This window comes from Macaca fascicularis, chromosome 15 (genome assembly GCF_037993035.2).
Source record: "Macaca fascicularis isolate 582-1 chromosome 15, T2T-MFA8v1.1".
Classification (NCBI taxonomy): Eukaryota; Metazoa; Chordata; class Mammalia; order Primates; family Cercopithecidae; genus Macaca; species Macaca fascicularis.
In genome coordinates this window covers 128,420,583-128,443,140 of record NC_088389.1, presented here as the reverse complement: position 1 = coordinate 128,443,140, position 22,558 = coordinate 128,420,583, and the positions used below count along the sequence as shown (strand labels likewise).

At 52.2% G+C, this 22,558-nt stretch overlaps 1 protein-coding gene and 1 long non-coding RNA gene across 4 annotated transcripts in view; one reads left to right on the top strand and one right to left on the bottom strand.

The window, feature by feature from the left end:
* FBP1 (fructose-bisphosphatase 1) overlaps positions 1-9,949 on the bottom strand; it is a 36,625-nt gene extending 26,676 nt beyond the window's left edge. For 2 of the 3 annotated variants that reach the window (XM_005582286.3, XM_005582287.3), the window contains exon 1: positions 7,882-8,367. In XM_005582286.3, coding sequence (XP_005582343.2) covers positions 7,882-8,051 — 170 coding nt within the window. In that variant the 5' untranslated portion in view covers positions 8,052-8,367. Of the gene's footprint in view, positions 1-7,881; positions 8,368-9,753 lie in introns of those variants that run through there. The other variant, XM_074018058.1, reaches the window with a different exon arrangement.
* Positions 8,484-10,099, top strand: LOC135967502 (uncharacterized). The gene is made up of 2 exons (XR_010581673.1): positions 8,484-8,626; positions 9,801-10,099. It is a non-coding gene; the product is annotated as an uncharacterized lncRNA (long non-coding RNA).
* Positions 10,100-22,558: the final 12,459 nt, after the last annotated feature.

Genomic DNA, 22,558 nt, shown 5'->3' with positions numbered 1-22,558 from the left:
AAGGTAAGACTGGCTTGTTACTGCTTGATTCCACGTTAATCAACCATTTACCCGGCCGGGAACATCCAAGGGTTCAGAAATACATTGAAGAAGAGGCACTTGCAGTGAGAGCTGCTTTCAAAGGTCACAAATACCTGCCTCTGCTTGCATTCCTGTGGGCCTAAACTGGTAAACAGGATGGCACGAGGCTGGCAGAGCTTTTACGGAAACGAAGTTGCAATTTCACTCTTTGGTCATGTGGAGAAGACAATTCAAGAAACATAAAATAAATCTGGTAAAGTTTCTAAAAGCTTAATGTCAAAAACTGCAAATTGGAAGGTAAGCCTAAACATGTATTAGCTGACCTGTCATTCTAAAATGAAATCTGAAGCTCTTTATTATTTCTTCTGTCAAACAACTGAGAGGACCCCATATGTAAAAGTAACTCTCCCGGACACAATATGAGTCTGGTGGGAGGACAGTTCCTGCAGCCACTTTTGGGTGCAACATTGTTCTAATACATAACATGCCTGGACTCCGTCCCTGCTGATAAGGCACACAGGATACTGCTAACGAATGAAGAACAAAACGTTCAAATAAAAGCTTACAAAAAGTAAAAATAAAACAGGCCAGGCGCAGTGGCTCACACTTGTAAGCCCAGGACTTTGGGAGGCTGAGGCAGGTGGATCATGAAGTGAGGAGTTCAAGACCAGACTGGCCAACAAAGTGAAACCCCATCTCTACTAAAAACACAAAAATTAGCTGAGTGTGGTGACGGGCGCCTACAATCCCAGCTACTTGGAAGGCTGAGGCAGGAGAATCGCTTGAACCTTGGAGGTGGAGGTTGCAGTGAACTGAGATCACACCCCTGCACTCCAGCCTGGGCGACACAGCCAGACTCTGTCTCAAACATAAATAAATAAATAGCCTTCAGGAAAACAATGATATTTATAACATTGGTACCCGATTAGTAAACTTAATTCATCCTACTACGATTCTCTGAGGTTGAAAACATAGCTGTCTCCATCTTACAACTGGAGAAACAGGTTCAGTGACATCACATCAACAGCCCAGTCCTCACAGACATCGAAGGGCAGGGCCAGGAATCTAAGCTTGGCTCCATCCCTCTCCAAAATGTGCTCTGAATCCCTGCACACTCCTGTCCGTTAAACCGCTCCAGATCTCCTCCTCCTTTCTCTGCCTCAGGGCCAGTGTGCCAAAACAGACAGGCAAGGCCAGCTGCAGGCTGCACAGCATCTCCCAACAGGTCACCCTCTAACATCTCAAGTTCAGCCTTTCCGGAATGTTGAGATCACCTTCCCTCCTTCCCCAAACTCTAAACGCCAGCTCCTCCTTGTCCCTGTGTGTGTGTGTGTGTTTTGTTTTGTGGTGGCGTGGCTCTGCTTTCAGTTGCTAGGACCAGCGGTTTCAGAACCTCCCTCACAGCCCTTCTCATCTAATCCATGCTCAGACTTCTTCCAAATCCTTCCTCTCCTCTTCAAGGCTGCAGCTCTGCCGGCTACTCAACTCAGCCTCCCGCTTCCCACTGGTTTTCCCGTGTCCTGTCTTTCCCTCTTCCGCGGTGCTTCCAGCCACACCTTCTCCAGATTTGTCTCCAGTCACGCAACTGCCCCACTCAAAAAACGTTCAAAATCCTTCATCTCTCCCTGTGTGTACCCGCAAACCTGTAACGTGGTCACCCTTGCCATCCGATGCTTCCCCAACGTACCCACAATTTCACAGCCACGAACCCACCATGAGCACTCCACGCTTTGGTCAAAGTGAGTGGGCAACTTTTCCAGAAACACATTCCCCTCTCAGGACTCCTCCCCCGTGGCCACCAGCCTGAGCTGCGGTCCAGCCGCCAGGTCCGGCACCTGCCCATTCTTGGCGCCCCGCAGTCCTTCACCATAAATCGCATTTTTGGCGCCTCTATGAAAGCAAAAATTTTTTTGTTTGTTTTTTGTTTTTGAGGTGGAGTCTCGCTCTGTTGCCCAGGCTGGAGTGCAGTGGCCGATCTCGGCTCACTGCAACCTTCACCTCCTGGGTTCCCGCCGTTCTCCTGCCTCAGCCTCCAGAGTAGCTGGGGCTACAGGCGCTGCCACCACACCCAGCTAATTTTTATATTTTTAGTAGAGATGGGGTTTCACTGAGTCAGCCAAGATGGTCTCGATCTCCTGACCTTGTGATCCCCCTGCCTCGGCCTCCCAAAGTGCTGGGATTACAGGCTGAGCCACCACGAAAGCATCTTTCAGGCCGGGCACAGTGGCTCACACCTGCAATCCCAGCACTTTGGGAGGCCGAGGCAGGCGGGTCACCGGAGTTAGGAGATCGAGACCAGCCCGACCAACATGGATAAACCCTGTCTCTACTAAAAATACAAAAATTAGCTGGGTGTGGTGGCTGCGCCTGTAGTCCCAGCTACTCTGGAGGCTGAGACAGGAGAACGGCGGGAACCCGGGAGGTGAAGGTTGCAGTGAGCCGAGATCGCGCCACTGCACTCCAGCCTGGGCGACAGAGCGAGACTCCGCCAAAAAAACAAACAAACAAACAAACAAAAAAAAAAACGAAAGAAAGCAAGCATCTTTCAAAACCTCTAATGCGTGTTATAACTATACAAATATTTTTTCCTACAGAGTAAACTCTGTTGTTCTTGTCGTCTGGAACTTTGTACATGGGGGGTGGATGTTCAGTAATATTTAGTGAAATTGAACGAAATCGGTGAATTCTTCAGTCAGTGATTTGGAAATGGATACAAAGGGAGGTCAGCTCCACAAAACAAAAAAGCTGAAGCCACTGGAGGACCCCTTACTTCCAAAGGAATGCAAACAAAGTAGACAACATTCGAACCTGACATTTGAACCACAATTTCATCAGCTTGACTCAGGTTTGCAGAGCGTTCTCCTGACCTGCACAGCTTCTCTCCCAAGAGGGGATGGAGGGAGCCAGAAGCCCAGAGGGAAGTCTCCCAGGGCACGTTTGCCCAAAGCAACGGCTCCTTGGGATCTAAGCCTGAATTCACATCAAAAAGGTAGCCTGGCTAACATGGCTAAACCCTGTCTCTACCATAAATACAAAAATTAGACCAGGCGCAGTGGCTTACACTTCTAATCCCAGCACTTTGGGAAGCCAAGGCGGGTGGATCACTTGAGGCCAGGAGTTCGACCCTGGCCAACTTGGCAAAACCCCATCTCTATTAAAAATACAAAAAATTATCCAGGTATGGTGGGGTGCGCTGTAATCTCAGCTACTCGGGAAATTGAGGCAGGAGAATCACTTGAACCCGGGAGGCGGAGGTTGCAGTGAGCTGAAATTGCACCACTGCACTCCAGTCTTGGCAATGGAGTGAGACTCTGTCTGTAAATAAATAAATAAATAAAACACAAATACAAATACAAAACTTAGCCGGGTGTGGTGGTGCACTTCTGTGGCCCTAGCTGCCTTGGAGGCTGAGATGGGAGGATTGCTTAAGCCCAGGAGGCAGAGGTTGCAGTAAGCTGAGATTGTACCACTGCACTCCAGCCTGAGTGACAGAGAGTGAGCCCGTCTCAAAAAAAAAAAAAAAAGAATAACTAATGGATGAGATTTAGAGTTTGGTGAATTTTAATTGATTTCTAAAAAATAAAGGAAGAGATGTGTAGTGTGGCCAAAAGAGCCCCAAGCCAGAGTTCCTGAGGCCCCAGCCACAGGCCAAGTCATCTCCTCTTCCTCAGTCTCAGGGTCCTCTTCTGTATGAGGAGGTGACAGACTACAGACTAGGTGACTGTTGAGTGCCTTTCAGTTTAAAACTCGACGATTCCATGAACGTTTCAATAGGAGCAATAAAAGTGACTACAACGGCAACTTTAGGTTACACCAGGCTCTGTGCTTCAACTCCTGATGTTTCCATCATGACCCCGGGTGAGCTCCCTCAGCCGGCTCCAGTGAGGTTCCTGCAAACCTGCAGTCACCCCATCCCTTTGGGTACATGCTGTCCTAGGTCTGCTCTTCAGCACTAATGAGATCTTTGCAGGAATGCTGGTTTTTCATTCCGGATTTCAGCGCCTGGAATGAATGGAAGTTGGGGGCCTGGTTTGAGAATCATGCTACCTGCCCGATGACATGCGATACTGAAAACGGCCAAACACTGAACTTCCCGCAAGATCACCTGTGTCCAGCATCTAGTCCTCCCTCTCAGCTACCCCAAGAACCAGGCATCAACACCAGTCCCAAGGGTACAGCACTGTCACACCCAAAGGCTGGTAAAAACCGAAGTGCCCCAAAATAGAGAACAACTTCAACACCTCCTGATGTGTGCAGGGGAGCAGCACACAGCCGTGAATGTAGACGAGGTAGATGTAGATGTCCTGACATTGAAGGATGTTCCTTGAATAATGTTAAAGAACAAAGCAAACTACAGAAGCGTGTGTTGAGTGTGATCCCATTTTGTCTGCTGTTTACTTATAGGCATATGTAAATATGTGTTCATGTGTAAACTCATATGAGTGTAAAGAAGTATCTGGAAAAATAAGCAGTAAATCATTTACAGTGGATACCCCCGGGATACATATGGGGTGGGTTTCACTCTTTCCTTGGATTATATTGAATGGTTTAAATTTTGTCAATGAATGCCACATGATAATATTTCTTTAAAGCCTGGTATTCACAACTATCTAGTATAAAAGTACACATGGCCGGGTGCGGTGGCTCACGCCTGTAATCCCAGCACTTTGAGAGGCCAAGGCGGGTGGATCACGAGGTCAGGAGATCGAGACCATCCTGGCTAACACGGTGAAACCCTGTCTCTACCAAAAATACAAAAATTAGCCAGGCGTGGTGGCGGGCAACTGTAGCCCCAGCTACTCAGGAGGCTAAGGCAGGAAAATGTCATGAACCCAGGAGGCGGAGCTTGCAGTGAGCAGAGATCCCGCCACTACACTCCAGCCTGGGGGAGAGAGCGAAAGTTTGTCTCAAAAAAAAAAAAAAAAAGTACACATATTGACCAGGCACAGTGGCTCATAACTGTAATCCCAGCATTTTGGGAGGCCAAGGTGGGCAGATCGCTTGAATCCAAGAATTTGAGACCAGCCTGGGCAACATAACAAAACCCCATCTGTACAAAAACACAAAAATTATCCGACATGGTGGCACATGCCTGTAGTCCCAGCTACAGGGAAGGCTGAGGTGGGAGCACCAATTCAGCCCGGGAGGTTGAGGCTGCAGTGAGCCATTATCACACCACTGCACTCCAGCCTGGGCAACAGAGTGCGACTCTATCTCAAAATAAATAAATAAATAATACGCATATCTTCTGTAGCCAAAATTAGCATGCTTCATCCAGGCCCTACTATCAAAATCTCACTATCTGAGGTCCCACTATCTAAGGTTACTTAGGAAGTGGGACACTTCAAAACACATCTTACATTTCTAAGTCTCTCTAGAAGTGTGACAGGTACTGACCATTTTTTAAGCTATCAGACATGATAAGCCCTTTTTTTTTTCTTTTCTGAGACTTACTTTTTTGAGACAGAGTCTCACTCTGTCGCAAGGTTGGAGTAGAGTGGCACAATCTCGGCTCACTGCAACCTCCGCCTCCCAGGTTCAAGCAATTCTCCTGCCTCAGCCTCCCAAGTAGATGGGATTACAGGCACCCGCCACCAAGCCTGGCTAATTTTTTTATTTTTAGTAGAGACGGGGTTTCACCTTGTTGACCAGGCTGGGCTCCATCTCCTGACCTCAGGTGATCCACCTGCCTCGGCCTCCCAAAGTGCTGGGATTACAGGTGTGAGCACCCAGTCGACAGCCCTCTTTTTAAAATATATCCCTGGTCCTCAAAGGCAGTTAAAGCTGTGAGCCACCTATAATAGCTGTAAATTAAAGCTTGAATAAGATTTCACCTGGGTGTGTTTCTAAAGTAAGAATCCTTAGGAATGTATTATTAAGAGGGGCCAGAGGCAACAGCAATGGAGTCATCGCCTTCCTTAACATGTCTGCTTAATATTCAAAAATAAATGTGATCATACAACTCCTTTACATGAATGATCTCCGCCAATCCATACTGTGGGACCAACGCCAGACAGCCTCCCAGTAAGAAGAGGAATCTAGATTGCAGGATGGGGGGCGGAGAAGAGATTTTAAAAATGGAGACATGCATTCCAAACCAAAGTAGTGGGATTATATTTGTTCAGGTCAGCTCTGAGCATCATGTGTCTTTTGTTTTGAGATGAAGTCTCACTCTTGTCGTCCAGGCTGGTGTGCAATAGTGCGATCTTGGCTCACTGCAACCTCTGCCTCCAGGGTTCAAGCAATTCTCCTTCCTCAGCCTCCCGAGTAGCTGGGATTATAGGCGCACACCACCACACCCAGCTAATTTTTGAATTTTTAATAGAGACGGGGTTTCACCATGTTGGTCAGGCTGGTCTTGAACTCCTGACCTCAGGCAATCCACCCGCCTTGGCCTCCCAAAGTGCTGGGATTACAGACATGAGCCACCGCGCCCGGTCCATCATGTGTCATTTTTATAGCGTACGTAAGTGCAGGAAATGTTAGGAAGGTGTATGGACAATCTGAAAACCCAGTTACCGTTTAGTTAAAAGTGTGGATCAGTTAGCTAGAAAACACCTGTGCACGACTGGGCACGGTGCCTCATGCCTGTAATCCCAGCACTTTGGGAGGCCGAGGCAGGCGGATCACCTGAGGTCGGGAGTTCGAGACCAGCCTGACCAACATGGAGAAACCCCGTCTCTACTAAAAAAAATTACAAAATTAGCTGGGCGTGGTGGCACATGCCTGTAATCCCAGCTACTCGGGAGACTGAGGCAGGAGAATCGCTTGAACCCGAGAGGCAGTGGTTCCAGTGAGCCAAGATCGCACCATTGCACTCCAGCCTGGGCAACAAGAGCAAAATTCCGTCTCAAAAAAAAAAAAAAAGAAAGAAAGAAAAGAAAAGAAAGAAAGGAAAGAAAAAGAAAATACCTGTGCACACCAACACAAACGAAAGGATGTTGTGTGACTTACAAAAACCTCACAAGAAGGGGTCCTTTGAGTCTCCCCTCGCCTTGACCCCTTGCTACTCACAATGAGATCAGCAGACACACAGTATCTGACGGGCAGCATCCACCACAGGAGGACTTCTCAGAAATGCCGAATCTCAGGACCCGTCCCAGAGCGACGGAAAGAGGGCACACGTCTTACCAAGATCCCCAATGATTCCGGTGCCCAGTGACGTTCGAGATGCACCCCACAGAGCATTCGAAACCATTCTACAAACAACTTTTGAGCTTTCCACTAATTGGGTGGGGGCTGCACACACCGTCATTGCAAATGGATTAGGGTTTTGAAGCCCTGGGTGTTTCCTCTTTCTGGCACAGCATGGCAACGGTCCCAGCAAGGGGCAGCCCACGGGAGCTCCTTTGCACACCAGGCTGCTCCTAAAGGCTCTGGACACACAGGAGACCTCCCAGCCTGCTTGGGAGGGGGACACTCGCTCCTAACAAGTCTCGTTTCGGGTCAGAGATACTGGATTAGAAACCTGACTTGGGCGCCTCATCACAGAAAGAGAGAAAGAAGAGATGGGGACGGAAGGCACCTGAGCCAGCACTTCCTGTCTGAGGCCAGGGCGGGTATGACGGGCAGGCCAGGTGCCGGCTGAGAGGGGCACGAGGATGGAATCCGGCGTGCACCTGCGAGACGGACCCCCAGGTGGCCCCTCCAAGGTCAAGGGAGGGGGTGAGAACTTGAGTGAGGCTGAGCCAGCTTCCGCAGAGAGGGGCCACCAGACGGAGAGCGAGAGAGGCGCCCGGACATCAGACGGACGGACAGAGGCTGACGCAGGAGGACCAGAGGGCCCAGCGCCGGACAGGCTCCCCGGGCGGACGGACAGACAGACAGACAGACAGACGGGCCCCGCCCGAGGCGACTCACAGGTGCGCGATGCCGGCCTTGCGCACAGCGGAGGAGATGGCTTTGACGGCCGTGCAGAGCGAGTTGAGCAGCTGGGTCAGCTCACCCGTGCCGCGGGCCTTCCTGCCCTCCTCCATGACGAAGCGGGTCAGGGTGTTGACATCCGTGTCGAAGGGCGCCTGGTCAGCCATGCTGGGGCCGGGCCGCGGGGCGGCAGGTGCGGGGGCAGGTGCGGGGGCAGGTGCGGCGGCAGGTGCGGCGGCAGGTGCGGGGGCAGGTGCGGCGGCAGGTGCGGGGGCAGGTGCGGCGGCAGGTGCGGGGGCAGGTGCGGGGGCAGGTGCGGCGGCAGGTGCGGGGGCAGGTGCGGCGGCAGGTGCGGCGGCAGGTGCGGCGGCAGGTGCGGGGGCAGGTGCGGCGGCAGGTGCGGGGCGGGACCTGGCGGGAAGACGGACAGACCGACTGCGGCCCCGAGTGTCCGCGGCGCTCGCGGTGAGACTGGGCCAGGCCGGGCGCGGGCGGGTGAACCGGGAACCTTTAGCCGCGGGTCGGCCCCGCCCCCGCCCCCGGGAACACCCCGCGCCGCCTCCCACCGCCCAGCCCGCGGCTCCGCCCGCCGGATCTTCGGACCCTCCCCGCGCCGCCCTCGCAGCCTCCGCGCCCTCCATCTGCGCTGCGGGGCGGGGCTCGGGCCGTCGGACCCGCCGGAGAGAAAAGCTGTTTCTTTGCAGGAGTTTCCTCCACAATCATGACGCGGAAGTTCACAGAGGTTGAGTAACTTGCTCAGCGCCCCAGTTGGGCAGCGAAACCCCCAGCAGCCCCCGCTCCGCAGACCCGCCCGCGCGGCCTCCTGCCCGGCCCCTGCCCAGGCCTGTCCACCTGCCCGTCCTGTCACTGGCCCCCTGTCCACCTGCCCGTGCTGTCACTGCCCCCCTGTCCACCTGCCCGTCCTGTCACTACCCCCCTGTCCACCTGCCCGTCCTGTCACTGCCCCCCCGTCCACCTGCCCGTCCTGTCACTGGCCCCCCTGTCCACCTGCCTGTGCTGCCCCCCTGTCCACCTGCCCGTCCTGTCACTGCCCCCCTGTCCACCTGCCCGTCCTGTCACTGGCCCCCCTGTCCACCTGCCCGTGCTGTCACTGCCCCCCTGTCCACCTGCCTGTGCTGTCACTGGCCCCCTGTCCACCTGCCCGTCCTGTCACTGCCCCCCTGTCCACCTGCCCGTGCTGTCACTGCCCCCCTGTCCACCTGCCCGTGCTGTCACTGGCCCCCTGTCCACCTGCCTGTGCTGTCACTGGCCCCCCTGTCCACCTGCCTGTGCTGTCACTGCCCCCCTGTCCACCTGCCTGTGCTGTCACTGGCCCCCCTGTCCACCTGCCTGTGCTGTCACTGCCCCCCTGTCCACCTGCCTGTGCTGTCACTGGCCCCCCTGTCCACCTGCCCGTCCTGTCACTGCCCCCCTGTCCACCTGCCCGTGCTGTCACTGCCCCCCTGTCCACCTGCCCGTCCTGTCACTGGCCCCCCTGTCCACCTGCCTGTGCTGTCACTGGCCTCCTGTCCACCTGCCCGTCCTGTCACTGGCCCCCCTGTCCACCTGCCTGTGCTGCCCCCCGTCCACCTGCCCGTGCTGTCACTGGCCCCCCTGTCCACCTGCCCGTCCTGTCACTGCCCCCCCGTCCACCTGCCCGTCCTGTCACTGCCCCCCCGTCCACCTGCCCGTCCTGTCACTGCCCCCCCGTCCACCTGCCCGTCCTGTCACTGCCCCCCCGTCCACCTGCCCGTCCTGTCACTGCCCCCCCGTCCACCTGCCCATCCTGTCACTGCCCCCCTGTCCACCTGCCTGTGCTGTCACTGCCCCTCCGTCCCCGCTGGGACACACGGGTTCCCCGTTTCTCACCCATCTGAGGGCCCACGACGAAATCCTTAATCCAGGCCTCTTCTCAGGATTCCTGGAATTCAAGAGCTATTGAGGATCTGAGTTTCCAAGATGTGAACGGTCGGTCGCTGACACAGAGTCCGCCGCCGCCACACAAAGGCCGGAGGCTCCCCCGCCGCATCCTAACCCCCGGTAGCCACGACGCTGCAACTCACTTGCTGATTCACGGAACAACATCTACTGAACACCTGCTGTGCTGAACAGCGCCCCACCTTCCAGGGTGCAACGTGATCAACAGACAAAACTCCGGGCTGCTTCGAGTGTACGTTTTCACGGAGAAGCAGCAAAAATAAATACACAAACAATAGGTTAGTTTGTTACACGAGCCATAAGTCCCGTAGAGAAGAACGAAATAGAAAAGGAAGACAGGGAATGTGGAGGGGAGAAGAGGGTGAGCAGAGGCCTCAGTAGAAGCTTCTCTGAGAAAGGGACATGTGAGCAAAGAGGTGAAGGATGCGACACAGTGGAGATGGGGAGGAGAGCGTTTTCCTCACCGGGAGAGCCAGCGCACAGGCCCTGGGGTAGGAGAGCATGTATCGGGTTCAGGGAATGGCCAGGAGGCGGTGGAGCTGAAACAGAGCTAGCAAGGGGCCCAGGTGGAGGAGATAAGGTCCAGCTGGAGGATGCAGGGGTGAGGTCTGGAGGCCAAGTAAGGTTTGACTTTGACCAGGAGGAACCCACTGGAGAGTTTGGAGGAGAAGAGAGGCGTCGTCCACCCTGTGTCTTCATACTCCAGCTACTGTGTCAAGATCAGATTGAAGACAGTGCCCGCCAGGTTACTAGGAGATGGTGGGCCAGGTGTTAGCAGTGGAGGTGGTGGATTCTGGACATATTTTGAAGGTAGAGCTGATGGGATTCATTGACAGATGAGATATGTGAGAGGTAGGAGTTTGGGATGATTCTAAGGTTTGAGGCCTGAGAAACTAGAAGAATGCAGTTGTCCGCAACTGCGATGGAGAACACCAAGAGGGGCATGTGCTGGAGGCAGGACTGACGATTAGGAGCTAAGTGTGGGACCTGCTGAGTTTGAAATGCCTTCTAGACATCCAAGGCAATGTCCAGTAGACAGATTTATGCATCCGGAGTTCAGAGGAGAGATCCATGCTGCAGGTATAAATTGGAAAAGCCAACTGGAAAAAACAACCAAAAACCAAGAGATGGCGATGTCCAGGAAGCCAGATGAAGACGGTTTGTCAAGCCAGGCTGAAGGATTGACTTGGATTGACTAGGACGGCAAAAGTCATCTAGTCCAGCCAACCCTCACTGATTGGACGCCATCCCTGATAAGAGGTGAAGAGCTTGGGATCTGCATTAAGCAAACTTGTTTGAGTCCCAGCTCCAGCCCTCAGCAGCCAGAGATCTCGGGCCAGCTACCCAATCTCTCTAAACCCAGTTTGTTCATCCATATAGTGGAATGATGGTTCCGTCTGGCATTGTGTCATCGGGCTGAAATGAGATGGCACTGGCAGAGTGCTCAGCTCAGAGCTCCACACAGAGGACACACTGAATATGTGGAGGAGACGACTGTCTAGCTCAGTCACTTCTGCCTGTCACCCACGATGATGGGCAGCTCATCCCCTACAAGGCAAGCCATTCCCCTTGGGACTAGGCCACGTCGCATGGCGGTGAAGTGCATAGACTCTGGGGCTGCATGACCTGGGTCCAAATCCTGGCCTGGCCACTTACTGGCTGTGCAATTCCTAAACCTCGCCAAGCGACCATTGGCTCGTCTGTAAACTGGGGCTAATGATTGTAGCCACCTCGCAGGGTGCTGGGAGAATTACACAGGCAGTGCTGGTCGTGTTTAAGAACAGTGCTCAGCATGGAGTAAGCACACGGTACGCAAGTGCTTGCTTCGTTACATGCGTAGGGCCAACTGTTGTTTTCGTGTGAACAGAAGCAAGAAAGTTCCCTGCCCATCAAAAGGGGCTGGAGGGATGTGGGAATTGGCAACTGAGCCTGTATTTGCCTGGTGTGCGATGGTATCCCCTCCATCATATTGGTCGCTTGTGACTCACTCTTTTCTGGGTCAGGATGCATAAAGCCCAGCACCCAGGTGTTAGCCAGAGACAGAGGAAGGTGCGGGGTGGGAGGAAGGCGGCCGCCTTGCATGGGTTCCTGGCCTGTGAGATTGGCCCCTCCTCCTCCACCCACCACCCTCGCAGCGTTGCTTCTTGCCACACCAACTTCACACAGTACTGCAGATTCAAGTGATGTGAGCAGTATTACCACGTGTGTAACACTGGAAATCCTGTGGAGAATCAGTGCTCATGCATTTCCTCACCTGGCTCCCACAATGGGGTTATGTTGGAGGCGGGCAATGGAGAAGTAACAGTCTGGCCAGTCCCTGCCCCTACGCCAGCCGCCCTCAACCCAGGGCTCTGCTGCTTACTTTTCCCTCTGTGGGGGCGGTTAGTGCCACAGGAAAGAGAAACAGGCTGGACACAGTGCACACGCCTGTAATCCCAGTGCTCTGGGTGGCTGAGGCAGAGGGACCACCTGGGCCCAGGAATTTTAAAAGCAGACTGGACAACATAAGGAAAACACTGTCTCAAAAAAATTTAGGCCGGGCGCGGTGGCTCAAGCCTGTAATCCCAGCACTTTGGGAGGCCGAGACTGGCGGATCACGAGGTCAGGAGATCGAGACCATCCTGGCTAACACGGTGAAACCCCGTCTCTACTAAAAAATACAAAAAACTAGCCAGGTGAGGTGGCGGCGCCTGTAGTCCCAGCTACTCGGGAGGCTGAGGCAGGAGAATGGTGTAAACCCGGGAGGCGGAGCTTGCGGTAAGCTGAGATCCGGCCACTGCACTCCAGCCTGGGCGACAGAGCGAGACTCCGTCTCAAAAAAAAAAAAAAAAAAAAAAATTTAAAAATCACCCAGGGGTGGTGGCGCATGCCTGTAGTCTCAGCTACTGGAGAGGCTGAGGGAGGAGGACCACTTGAGCCCAGGAGGTCGAGGCTGCAGTGAGCCACTGAGCCGTGATCACAGCACTGCACACCAGCCGAGGCAATAGAGTGAGACTGTGTCTCTAACACAAAGGAAAAAGAAAAACAAAAGCCAAGTGGTGCGTGTGAGGGGGACTGCAGTAGCATGGTCCTTCCGTAAGCACCTCCCCCAGCTCCTGTGGCCTCGGCGGCCTGGTGCAGAAACTGAATAGCACACGTCTATTTAGCACTTGGTCAGGGTGTGGCACTTGTCCAGGGCTTCAGAAGCAGCCTTCAGTCAACCCAGAATCACTCTGGGGTGGCTTCTAATCAAACCCCTGTCTTTACAGGTGAAGGGACTGAGGCTTTTCTTTTTCTTTCTTTCTTTCTTTCTTTCTTTCTTTTTTTTTTTTTTTTTGAGATAGCATGTCACTCTGTCATCCAGGCTGGAGGGCAGTGGCACGATCTCGACTCACTGCAACCTCCGCCTCCCGGGTTCACACCATTCTCCTGCCTCAGCCTCCCGAGTAGCTGGGAGTACAGGCACGCGCCACTACACCTGGCTAATTTTTGTTTTTTTGTTTTTTGGGGGTTTTTTGTTGTTGTTTGTTTGTTTGTTTTTGAGACAGAGTCTTGCTCTGTCCACCCAGGCTGGAGGGAGTGCAATGGTGCAATCTCAGCTCACTGCAAGCTCCGCCTCCCGGGTTCAAGCGATTCTCCTGCCTCAGCCTCCCGAGTAGCTGGGACTACAGGTGCCGCCACCACACCTGGCTAATGTTTGTATTTTTAGTAGAGACGGGGTTTCACCGTGTTAGCCAGGATGGTCTCGATCTCCTGACCTCATGATCCGCCCGCCTCAGCCTCCCAAAGTGCTGGGATTACAGGCTGAGCCACCGCAGCTGGCCCAATTTTTTTATTTTTAGTAGAGATGGGGTTTCACCATGTTGGTCAGGCTGGTCTCTAACTCCCAACCTCAGGCGATGCACCCACCTCGGCCTCCCACAGTGCTGGGATTACAGCTGTGAGCTACCGTGCCCACCTCGGCCTCCCACAGTGCTGGGATTACAGATGTGAGCCACCGTGCCCGCCTCGGCCTCCCGAAGTGCGGGGATCACAGACGGGAGCCGCCATGCCAGGTCAACAAGGTCAAATAACTTGTCCAAGGCCTGCAGCCAGGCAGGAGGTGACAGAACCAAGACTCAAACCTTCATCTGTCTGATGCCAAACCCCATTTTCCCACTGACTTGCTGGTTCTCTCCTAAGTGGCAGTTTCCCACCACGTAGCGCCTCCAGGGACGGGCGAGGCTCTGAGCCCGCCTACGGCAGCTCTCTGGACTTTAGAGCTGTTTCTGGGCTCATGTTCATTAATTATTTCACTCGACAAATAGTTTTTGAACACTTGCTATACGCCAAACCATACCACACCCTGAGGTTGCAGTGGTGAACAGGACACACAGCTCAGTCCACTTGAGGTTTGTATGCTTTGTGGGGGAGATAAGAAACAAAATCATTTAACCAGCAAAGACACAAAACTGTTTCAGGGAGGAGAGTGCTACGAAGACCGTAAAGCAGGATAGTGAGGTAAAAACTCGAGACCTTTCTCAGGAAAGGACTTTTGATCAGAGACTGAACAACAGAAAGGAATGCGGCAAATGAAGAGCTCATAGAAGAACATATAGAAGAACAGGCAAGGCTACGGCAGGTGCAAGGCCCTGGGTTTGAATGTGCTGGTGCATTCAAGGATTAGCTGGGAGAAGGTCAGTGTGGCCTGAAGGGTGAGTGAGGGAAGAACCACAGGAGACAAGGTTGGAAAGGGAGGCGAGGGCAGATTATGAAAGGCCTCACAGCAAGTTGCTCGGGTTCTATTCACATGTCAAGAAGATGGAGAGGCCGGGCGCGGTGGCTCAAGCCTGTAATCCCAGCACTTTGGGAGGTCGAGGCGGGTGGATCACGAGGTCAGGAGATCAAGACCATCCTGGCTAACACGGTGAAACCCCGTCTCTACTAAAAATATAAAAAATTAGCCAGGCGAGGTGGCAGGTGCCTGTAGTCCCAGTTACTCGGGAGGCTGAGGCAGGAGAATGGCGTGAACCTGGGAGGCGGAGGTCGTGCCACTGCACTCCAGCCTGGGCGACAGAGCAAGACCCTGTCTCAAAAAAAAAAAGACAGGGAGGGTTTTAAGCTGGGGAGCAACATGACTTACTAAATGGTGTGAGAATGGGCTGTAGGTGGTCAAGAGCAGAAGCCAGGAGACCCAGCAGCAGGAGTCTGACCCAACCTCTACTTGATTGTCAGTCAAATACATGAAGCCCGCTGTCCTACTCCCCATACATCTTTACTTCTCCAGTTAAATAGTTTCACCTCCTCCAGCTGCTCCTCACGTGGCAAGATTTTGAAGTTCTTCCCTTCCCGCTCTGGACCTAGTGGCCCCTTGAAGCTTGAAACAACCTCATGCTCTGTTTCCACGACTCCACCCGTCTGCTCCAGCTCATGTTCCAGGAGTCCTCTCTCCTAGGAAACTGTTGTGTTTTATCCCCCTGCTGATAATATTAGGAACAGGCTGATAATTGCAGCAGCAGGAGGAGGCAGAGGGCAGCTGAACCATGATGCAATTGTGGTAAAGAGCTCAGCCAGCCCTGCGGGGAGCTCTGAAGCTAAGATGACTCTGCAGAGTTGAGGCAAAGAGGCCTGGAAGTTAGACCTCCAGGCCAGCATGTCATGGGCTATCGGCTGTCCTGAGAAGGGGCATGACGTGGGAGAGAGCTGTCATCAGCAGAGGCAGTTCCGAAGAAGGCCGACAGCTGAGCACCGCCCGCAGGCAGCAGTCCCGAGAGCTGGGAGCTGCTGCTTTGTCCTTAATGAGGAGCGGCATGGACTGACCTTGTGATCCGCCCGCCTCGGCCTCCCAAAGTGCTGGGATTACAGGCGTGAGCCACCGCGCCCGGCCAATATGTGGCTTTTCTTAACCAAGCTTATTGAGACTTAAAGGCCTCATTCTGTCCTACCCAGGTTGCGTGTTGCCAATCCTTAATTGGCATAACCACTGAGAAAAAACATTTTTTTCTAATTATTTAAAATAATAATAAAACAAGCAACACCAAAATCAAAACCCCAAGTTTTCTCCTCCCAGAAAACATGTCAGTGAATTTCTTCACTGGTATATTCCCTTGTCTGGCCAGTAAATCAACTCAGCATTTATTATCACTATTATTACCACTATAATATGTATTTACGTATGGTTCTAATGGTATTTGTCTTATTCTTTGGCAACACATAATAAGTTTAATAAATATTTGTCTGGCCAGGCAAGGTGGCACACTCCTGTCATCCCAGCACTTTGGGAGGGCCAGCGCGAGAAATGTCCGGCCTCTGGGCCCAAACTAAGCCATCATATCCCCGTGACCTGCACGGAGACATCCAGAGGGCCTGAAGCAACTGAAGATCCACAAAAGAAGTGAAAATAGCTTAACTGATGACGTTCCACCATTGTGATTTGTTTCTGCCCCACCATAACTGATCAATGGACTTTGTAATTCTCCCCACCCTTGAGAATGTACTTTGTGAGATCCACCCCCTACCCGTAAAACATTGCTCCTAACTCCACCGCCTATCCCAAAACCTATAAGAACTAATGGTAATCCCACCACCCTTTGCTGACTCCTTTTTCAGACTCAGCTCGCCTGCACCCAGGTGAAATAAACAGCCATGTTGCTCACACAAAGCCTGCCTGGTGGTTCTTCACACGGACACGTGTGACAAGAAACTCTCTTGAAGCCGGCCGGGCGCGGTGGCTCACGCCTGTACTCCCAGCACTTTGGGAGGCCGAGGCAGGTGGATCACGAGGTCAGGAGATGGAGACCACCCTGGTTAACACGGTGAAACCCCATCTCTGCTAAAAATACAAAAAAATAGCTGGGCATGGTGGCGGCACCTGTGGTCACAGCTACTCGGGAAGCTGAGGCAGGAGAATGGCATGAACCTGGGAGGTGGAGCTTGCAGTGAGCCGAGATCACGCCGCTGCACTCCAGCCTGGGTGACAGAGCGAGACTCCAGCCTGGGCAACATATCAAGACCCTGTCTTTACAAAAAAAAATTAAAAATTAGCTTGGTGTTGTGGTGCACACTTGTAGTCCCAGCTACTTGGGAGGCTGAGGTGGGGGGATCACTCGAACCAAAGAGGTCAAGGTTGCAGTGAGTCATGATCAAGCCATGCACTCCAGCCTGGGTGACACTGCTCTTCTCAAACCACCAACCCCCACCTCCTACGTGACAGATTAAATACAGTCCTCAGGTAGGAGCCCTTTGACTTCTCCTGCCTGGCTAGAAGTCTCATGACATCTGCCTCGCACCCAATTTGCTTCCCTCCTCCTAAGCCAATCCCTGCCTCTGAGCTTTGGTGGCATCTGTCGGCCGCCTGAGTGAGCCTTGCCCCATGTCCACCTGGCTCCTTCTGGAGTATTCACTACATCCTCTCACCGGATCTGTCTCACAGACCAGTATGCTTAAGTCTCTCACTTCTTAAAAGAAAAGTGTAAACCTTCCCTTGACCTTCTTACTCCTCTCCAGCCACCATTTCACAGTCAAATCTCTGGAGAAAATGGAAAACAAAAGTCAATGAGGGCTGGGCACAGTGGCTCAGGCCTGTAATCCCAGCACTTTGGGAGGTCGAGGTGGGTGGATCATGAAGTCAGGAGTTCAAGACCAGCCTGGCCAACATGGTGAAACCCCATCTCTACTAAAAATACAAACATTGGCCAGGCGTGGGGGCTCACATCTATAATTCCAGCACTTTGGGAGACCAAGGTGGGCAGATCACGAGGTCAGGAGATGGAGACCAGCCTGGTTAACACGGTGAAACCCCGTCTCTACTAAAAATGCAAAAAAAAATTAGCCGGGCAAGGTGGCGGCGCCTGTAGTCCCGGCTACTCGGGAAGCTGAGGCAAGAGAATGGCGTGAACCCGGGAGGCGGAGCTTGCAGTGAGTCGAGATCGCGCCACTGCACTCCAGCCTGGGCGACAGAGCGAGACTCTGTCTCAAAAAAAAAATAAAAATAAAAAAAATAAGTCAGCGAGTACAAAAACTCCCTCTGTTTCCTCCCGCCACTCCCAGGCAGCTTTGACCCCTGTGGCCCATTGAAACGATGCTTGGCAGGGTCACCGATGACTTCCATGTTGCTAAATGCAACAGACACTTTCTACTTCCCCTCTGACTTCTCAGGGCATCAGGCACTGTGGGTTACTCCCTTTTTCTTGCCACACTCCTTTGGTTTTTTTGTCCCACACTCTCCTGCTCTGCCTTCAGCTCTCTGGGGTGCTTCCTGGACTCTCTGGCTGGGCCTTCTCCAGGGGCCAGCCCATGGCTTTAATTACCATTTGTTTTCTAATTGCTGTGAAATGCACATCACCAGCTCAGCTCTCCCCTTGGAGCTCCAAATCCCTATATCCAGCTGCTGCTTAATTTCTGTATCTCGATGTCTCAAAGACCACGTCAAACATAAGACTGAATTCATGGTGTTCCCTGACCTTCCACACCAAGCCAGATCTTTGTCCAGTATTTTATTTCTTGGGTGATGACGTTACCAATCAGCCAGAAGTCTAGGAGTTTTCTTTGACGGCCCCCCTCACCCTCCATATCCAGCCCACCCCCAAGTTTCTACCAGACGGCGCAGTGGGACAGTCACTCCTCCAACTCTCTTTTTCTTTTATTCTTTTTGAGACAGAGTTTCGCTCTTGTTGTCCAGGCTGGAGTGCAGTGGCACGAGCTCAGTTCACCACAACCTCCACCTCCTGGGTTCAAGCGATTCTCCTGCCTTAGCCTCCCGAGTAGCTGGGATTACAGGCATGCGCCACCATATCCAGCTAATTTTTGTGTTTTTGGTAGAGACGGGGTTTCTCCTCGTTGGTCAGGCTGGTCTCAAACTCCCGACCTCAGGTGATCTGCCCGCCTCAGCCTCCCAAAGTGCTGGGATTACTGTCGTGAGCCACCATGCCCGGCCCCTGACTTTCTTAATAATTAAATCCAACTTCTTGCCGGACAGACTTTTTTGCTGCAGTGCCACAGGCTGCTTGAAATTCTCACTCTGCTGTCTACTTTGCGTAAACTTAACATCAATCAGTTTTTGGCCTGTGCTTGGCCCCTGCTCCCACTGTAGTAAAGTATTTGATGACTATTTTTCATGGAAATATTGAAGAAACATATATTCTCAGACAAGAAACATCAAACGTGGCTATGCTTATATACCACTCAATATGCAACTCAGACTGGTTGAAATTTAGACCAAATGGTAACATCCAGAAGAAGATAGGACCACAGAGTTAAGGAGGGCTGTAGTGGGCTGAATATGGTGCCACCGCCCACAGTGTCCACCCAGAATCCCTGATGGTGGCCTTATTTGGAAATGGGGTCTTTGCAGTTGTAATCAAGTGAAGGCTGTGGCCGGGCGCAGTGGCTCACGCCTGTAATCCCAGCACTTTGGGAGGCCCAGGCGGGCGGATCACGAGGTCAGGAGATCGAGACCATCCTGGCTAACACGGTGAAACCCCGTCTCTACTAAAAATACAAAAAATTAGCCGGGCAAGGTGGCGGTGCTTGTAGTCCCAGCTACTTGGGAGGCTGAGGCAGGAGAATGGCGTGAACCCGGGAGGCGGAGCTTGCAGTGAACCGAGAAGGCGCCACCGCACTCCAGCCTGGGCGGCAGAGCGAGACTCCGTCTCTAAAAAATAAATAAATAAATAAAAAGTGAAGGCTGTTGCCATGTGATCATCCTGAATTACCCAGGTGAGCCCTAAACCCAATGACAAGTGTCCTCACGAGGGAAAGGCAGAGAGAGGTTTGAAACACACAGAGCGAAGGCGATGTGGAGGTGGGACAGAGACCAGCGAAGGAGCGACATGCTGAGGAGCGCCCGGAGCTGGAGGAGGCAGGAGAGGACTCAGCCCGAGCCGTCAGAGGAAGGACAGCCCTGCCACCACCCTCATTTCGACTCGGCTTCCAGAACCACAGCAGGACACAGTTCTGTGGCCATGAACCACCCGATTTGTGGTGCTTGGTCACGGCAGCCACAGGAAATGACAACAGGAACTATTCACATCCCCTGGCTGAATTCCTTTATTTTACAGATGAGAAAAATAACAGCATTCGCAAGCGACACACAGTTTATGAAATGTTGTCACAGAGTGATCACGTTCGGTCTTCACAGCAGTTCTGCGAGGTGGTCGTTTCTGCCTGTTATAAAGGAAAACTGAGGCAAACTACAGTTAACAGAGTTTAACTGAGCAAAGAATGATTTGGGAATCGGGCAGCCCCTGACCAGAACAGGTTCAGAGCGTGTCTGGTGCTGCTGTGCGGCGAGAGATGCTTTACGGGCAGAGAACGGAAAGTGAGGCAGAGAAACAGCCAGACTGGTTACAGTTCTGCGTTCGCCGCACTCGGACACAGTCTGAAGCGTCGGCCGCCTGTGAGGGGTTGAAGTGCGGCTACTTGCCACAAGAGTAGGTTACAGCCCCTTCCACATCCCGTTAGGGGACAATTCCCTTTGTGCAGGGAAACCTTCAGCCACACAGGTCCCAAATGTAACATAACATTTGTTACTCTTAAAATGAGTAAGGAGGCAGCTGTAGGCTAAATTTAACATGCCCGGGAGGAGGGAACTGAAGCTCAAACATGAAGGTCTGCAGATTTCATGCTTTTTCCACCAGATCTCTGCCTGTGGCTCAGAGAGGTGCGGCAGCCAGCCACCTCACGCAGCTGCTGAGAAACAGGCTTGGCTACAGGTCTTTTTTTTCTCCCCACTTTTGCTCCAGATCTCTACCCAGGTATACCGGGCTGCATCTCAAGGTCAGAACCATTGAACGATAAAGAGGTTGGTTCAACAGACGACGTCAAAACTCAAAACCTACATCCCAAAGCGAAAGAAAAACGTATGTCTCCAAAAAGAGGTGTAGTTAGCTGCAGGTTGAGTGAGCAGCACATGCTGTGCGTTCGCTTTAAGATTCTCCAAACACTCAGAAAGCCAAGCTAATCCTCAGAGCTCCATGCCCATCTGGGGTGGGGACCCTCCACTCCAGGCTGCCTTATTGATGTGCGGCAAGGGGCACCCCATGAAAGTCCCAGCAGCTCTAAAGGTAATGAGCAAATAATCCAGTTGAGCAAGTAATCAAAGAACAGTAACAATTGTTCTTGTGACAGAACCCCCCAGTTTGTAATTAGTGAGCTTAAATTAGTTTAAATTCACTTCATTTGGAAGATTTTTGCCTCTGAGGCAGGCCAGGGCTCTCTTTCAGAGGCCAATTAGATTAAATTAGAAGTGGCACATTAGCTGGGGAGACTTCATTCATTCTGGGGTTTTGCAGCCTTAATTATGATGCAGACACAGCTGGAGTCGGCCTTTGGCGCGCTTTCTTGCTTCAGCAGGCACTGGAGGCGACTGGATGCCTGGGAGAGGTGCTTTCAGTGGCGTGTGTGGCCAACCAAGCCACCCAAGGCTACTTTGTCACCAGATTCTGCTCTTGGCCCATTGCCCCAGCTGCTGTGGGAGAGTCACAGAAGTCAGGGACCCTAACAAGATCTTGCTTTTTCAAAGCAGCTTCATCACGGTGCCATTAACAGACCAGAAACTGCACACACTGAAAATACACACTTTGGTACGTTTTCACATGTCTATACCCGTGGAACTACCACCACAATCAGAATAATAAGTATATTGAAGGAAATCAAAATATTTCACTCCAAAATATACTTTTTGGCGTATCTTAAGATGGCTATTCAAAAGGGCCAGAAATCTAAGACTAGCTGAAAAGCTGTCTTGTTGGGGAAGGTTTGCATGTGTAGAGACCACCTTTGTGGGCCAGGCCTCCTCTTCTGCCCCCGCCATAAGCTGATTTGCCATCTTGTTTATTCTTTCTTTTTTTTTTGAGATGGAGTCTCGCTCTCTTGCCCAGGCTGAAGTGCAGTGGCGTGACCTTGGCTCACCGTAACCTCCGCCTCCTGGGTTCAAGCCATTCTCCTGTCTCAAGCCTCCCAAGTAGCTAGGACTAGAGGTGTGTACCACCACGCCCAGCTATTTTTTTTGTATTTTTGTATTTTTAGTAGAGACGAGGTTTCACCATGTGGGCCAGGCTGCTCTCAAACTCCTGGCCGCAGGTGATCCACACCCCTCAGCCTCCCAAGTGCCGGGATTACAGGCGTGAGCCACCGCACCTGGCCCCCGCTGATTTGCCATCTTAACTCACCATGGGCCGCCCTCAGATCCCCGTTCCCTCTGTATCCTCGAGGAGATGCGCAAGCTTCTGCACCCACGGGGGTTGGGTCATCATTCTGTGATTTTCCCTCCATGCACGTTGACAAATTTGTATGCTGTTTCTAGTATTAGTCTGCCTTTTGTAAACTGAGTTTTCAGCCAGTTTTTAGAGGATGCAGGGAGCTTTTCCCTTGGTCCCTGCAATATCCAGTGCCCCCAGAAATTTCCTCGTGTAATTTTGTCATCTCTGCCTCCACCCCTTCCCTCTCACGCAGACTCAGGCAAAAACTGGTCTGCTTTTGTCATCATGGACTAGTTTGTATTTTCTAGGATTTTATAAAAATGGAATCATACTACACGTACTCTTTTTTGGCCCTTTCGCAAAGCATGATTGAGATTTATCTATGTTGTTCTGAGTTATCAATAACTATTTCCTTTTTATTGCTAAGTAGCATTCTATCATCCAGATATACTACAGTCTGTTTATGTTTATTTTGAGAACTTTGGACCTTTTCTAGGTTGGGGTTATTTCAAATAAAGCTGCAGCAGACATTTGTATACACGTTTTTGTGTGGACAGATGCTTTCATTTCTTTTGGGA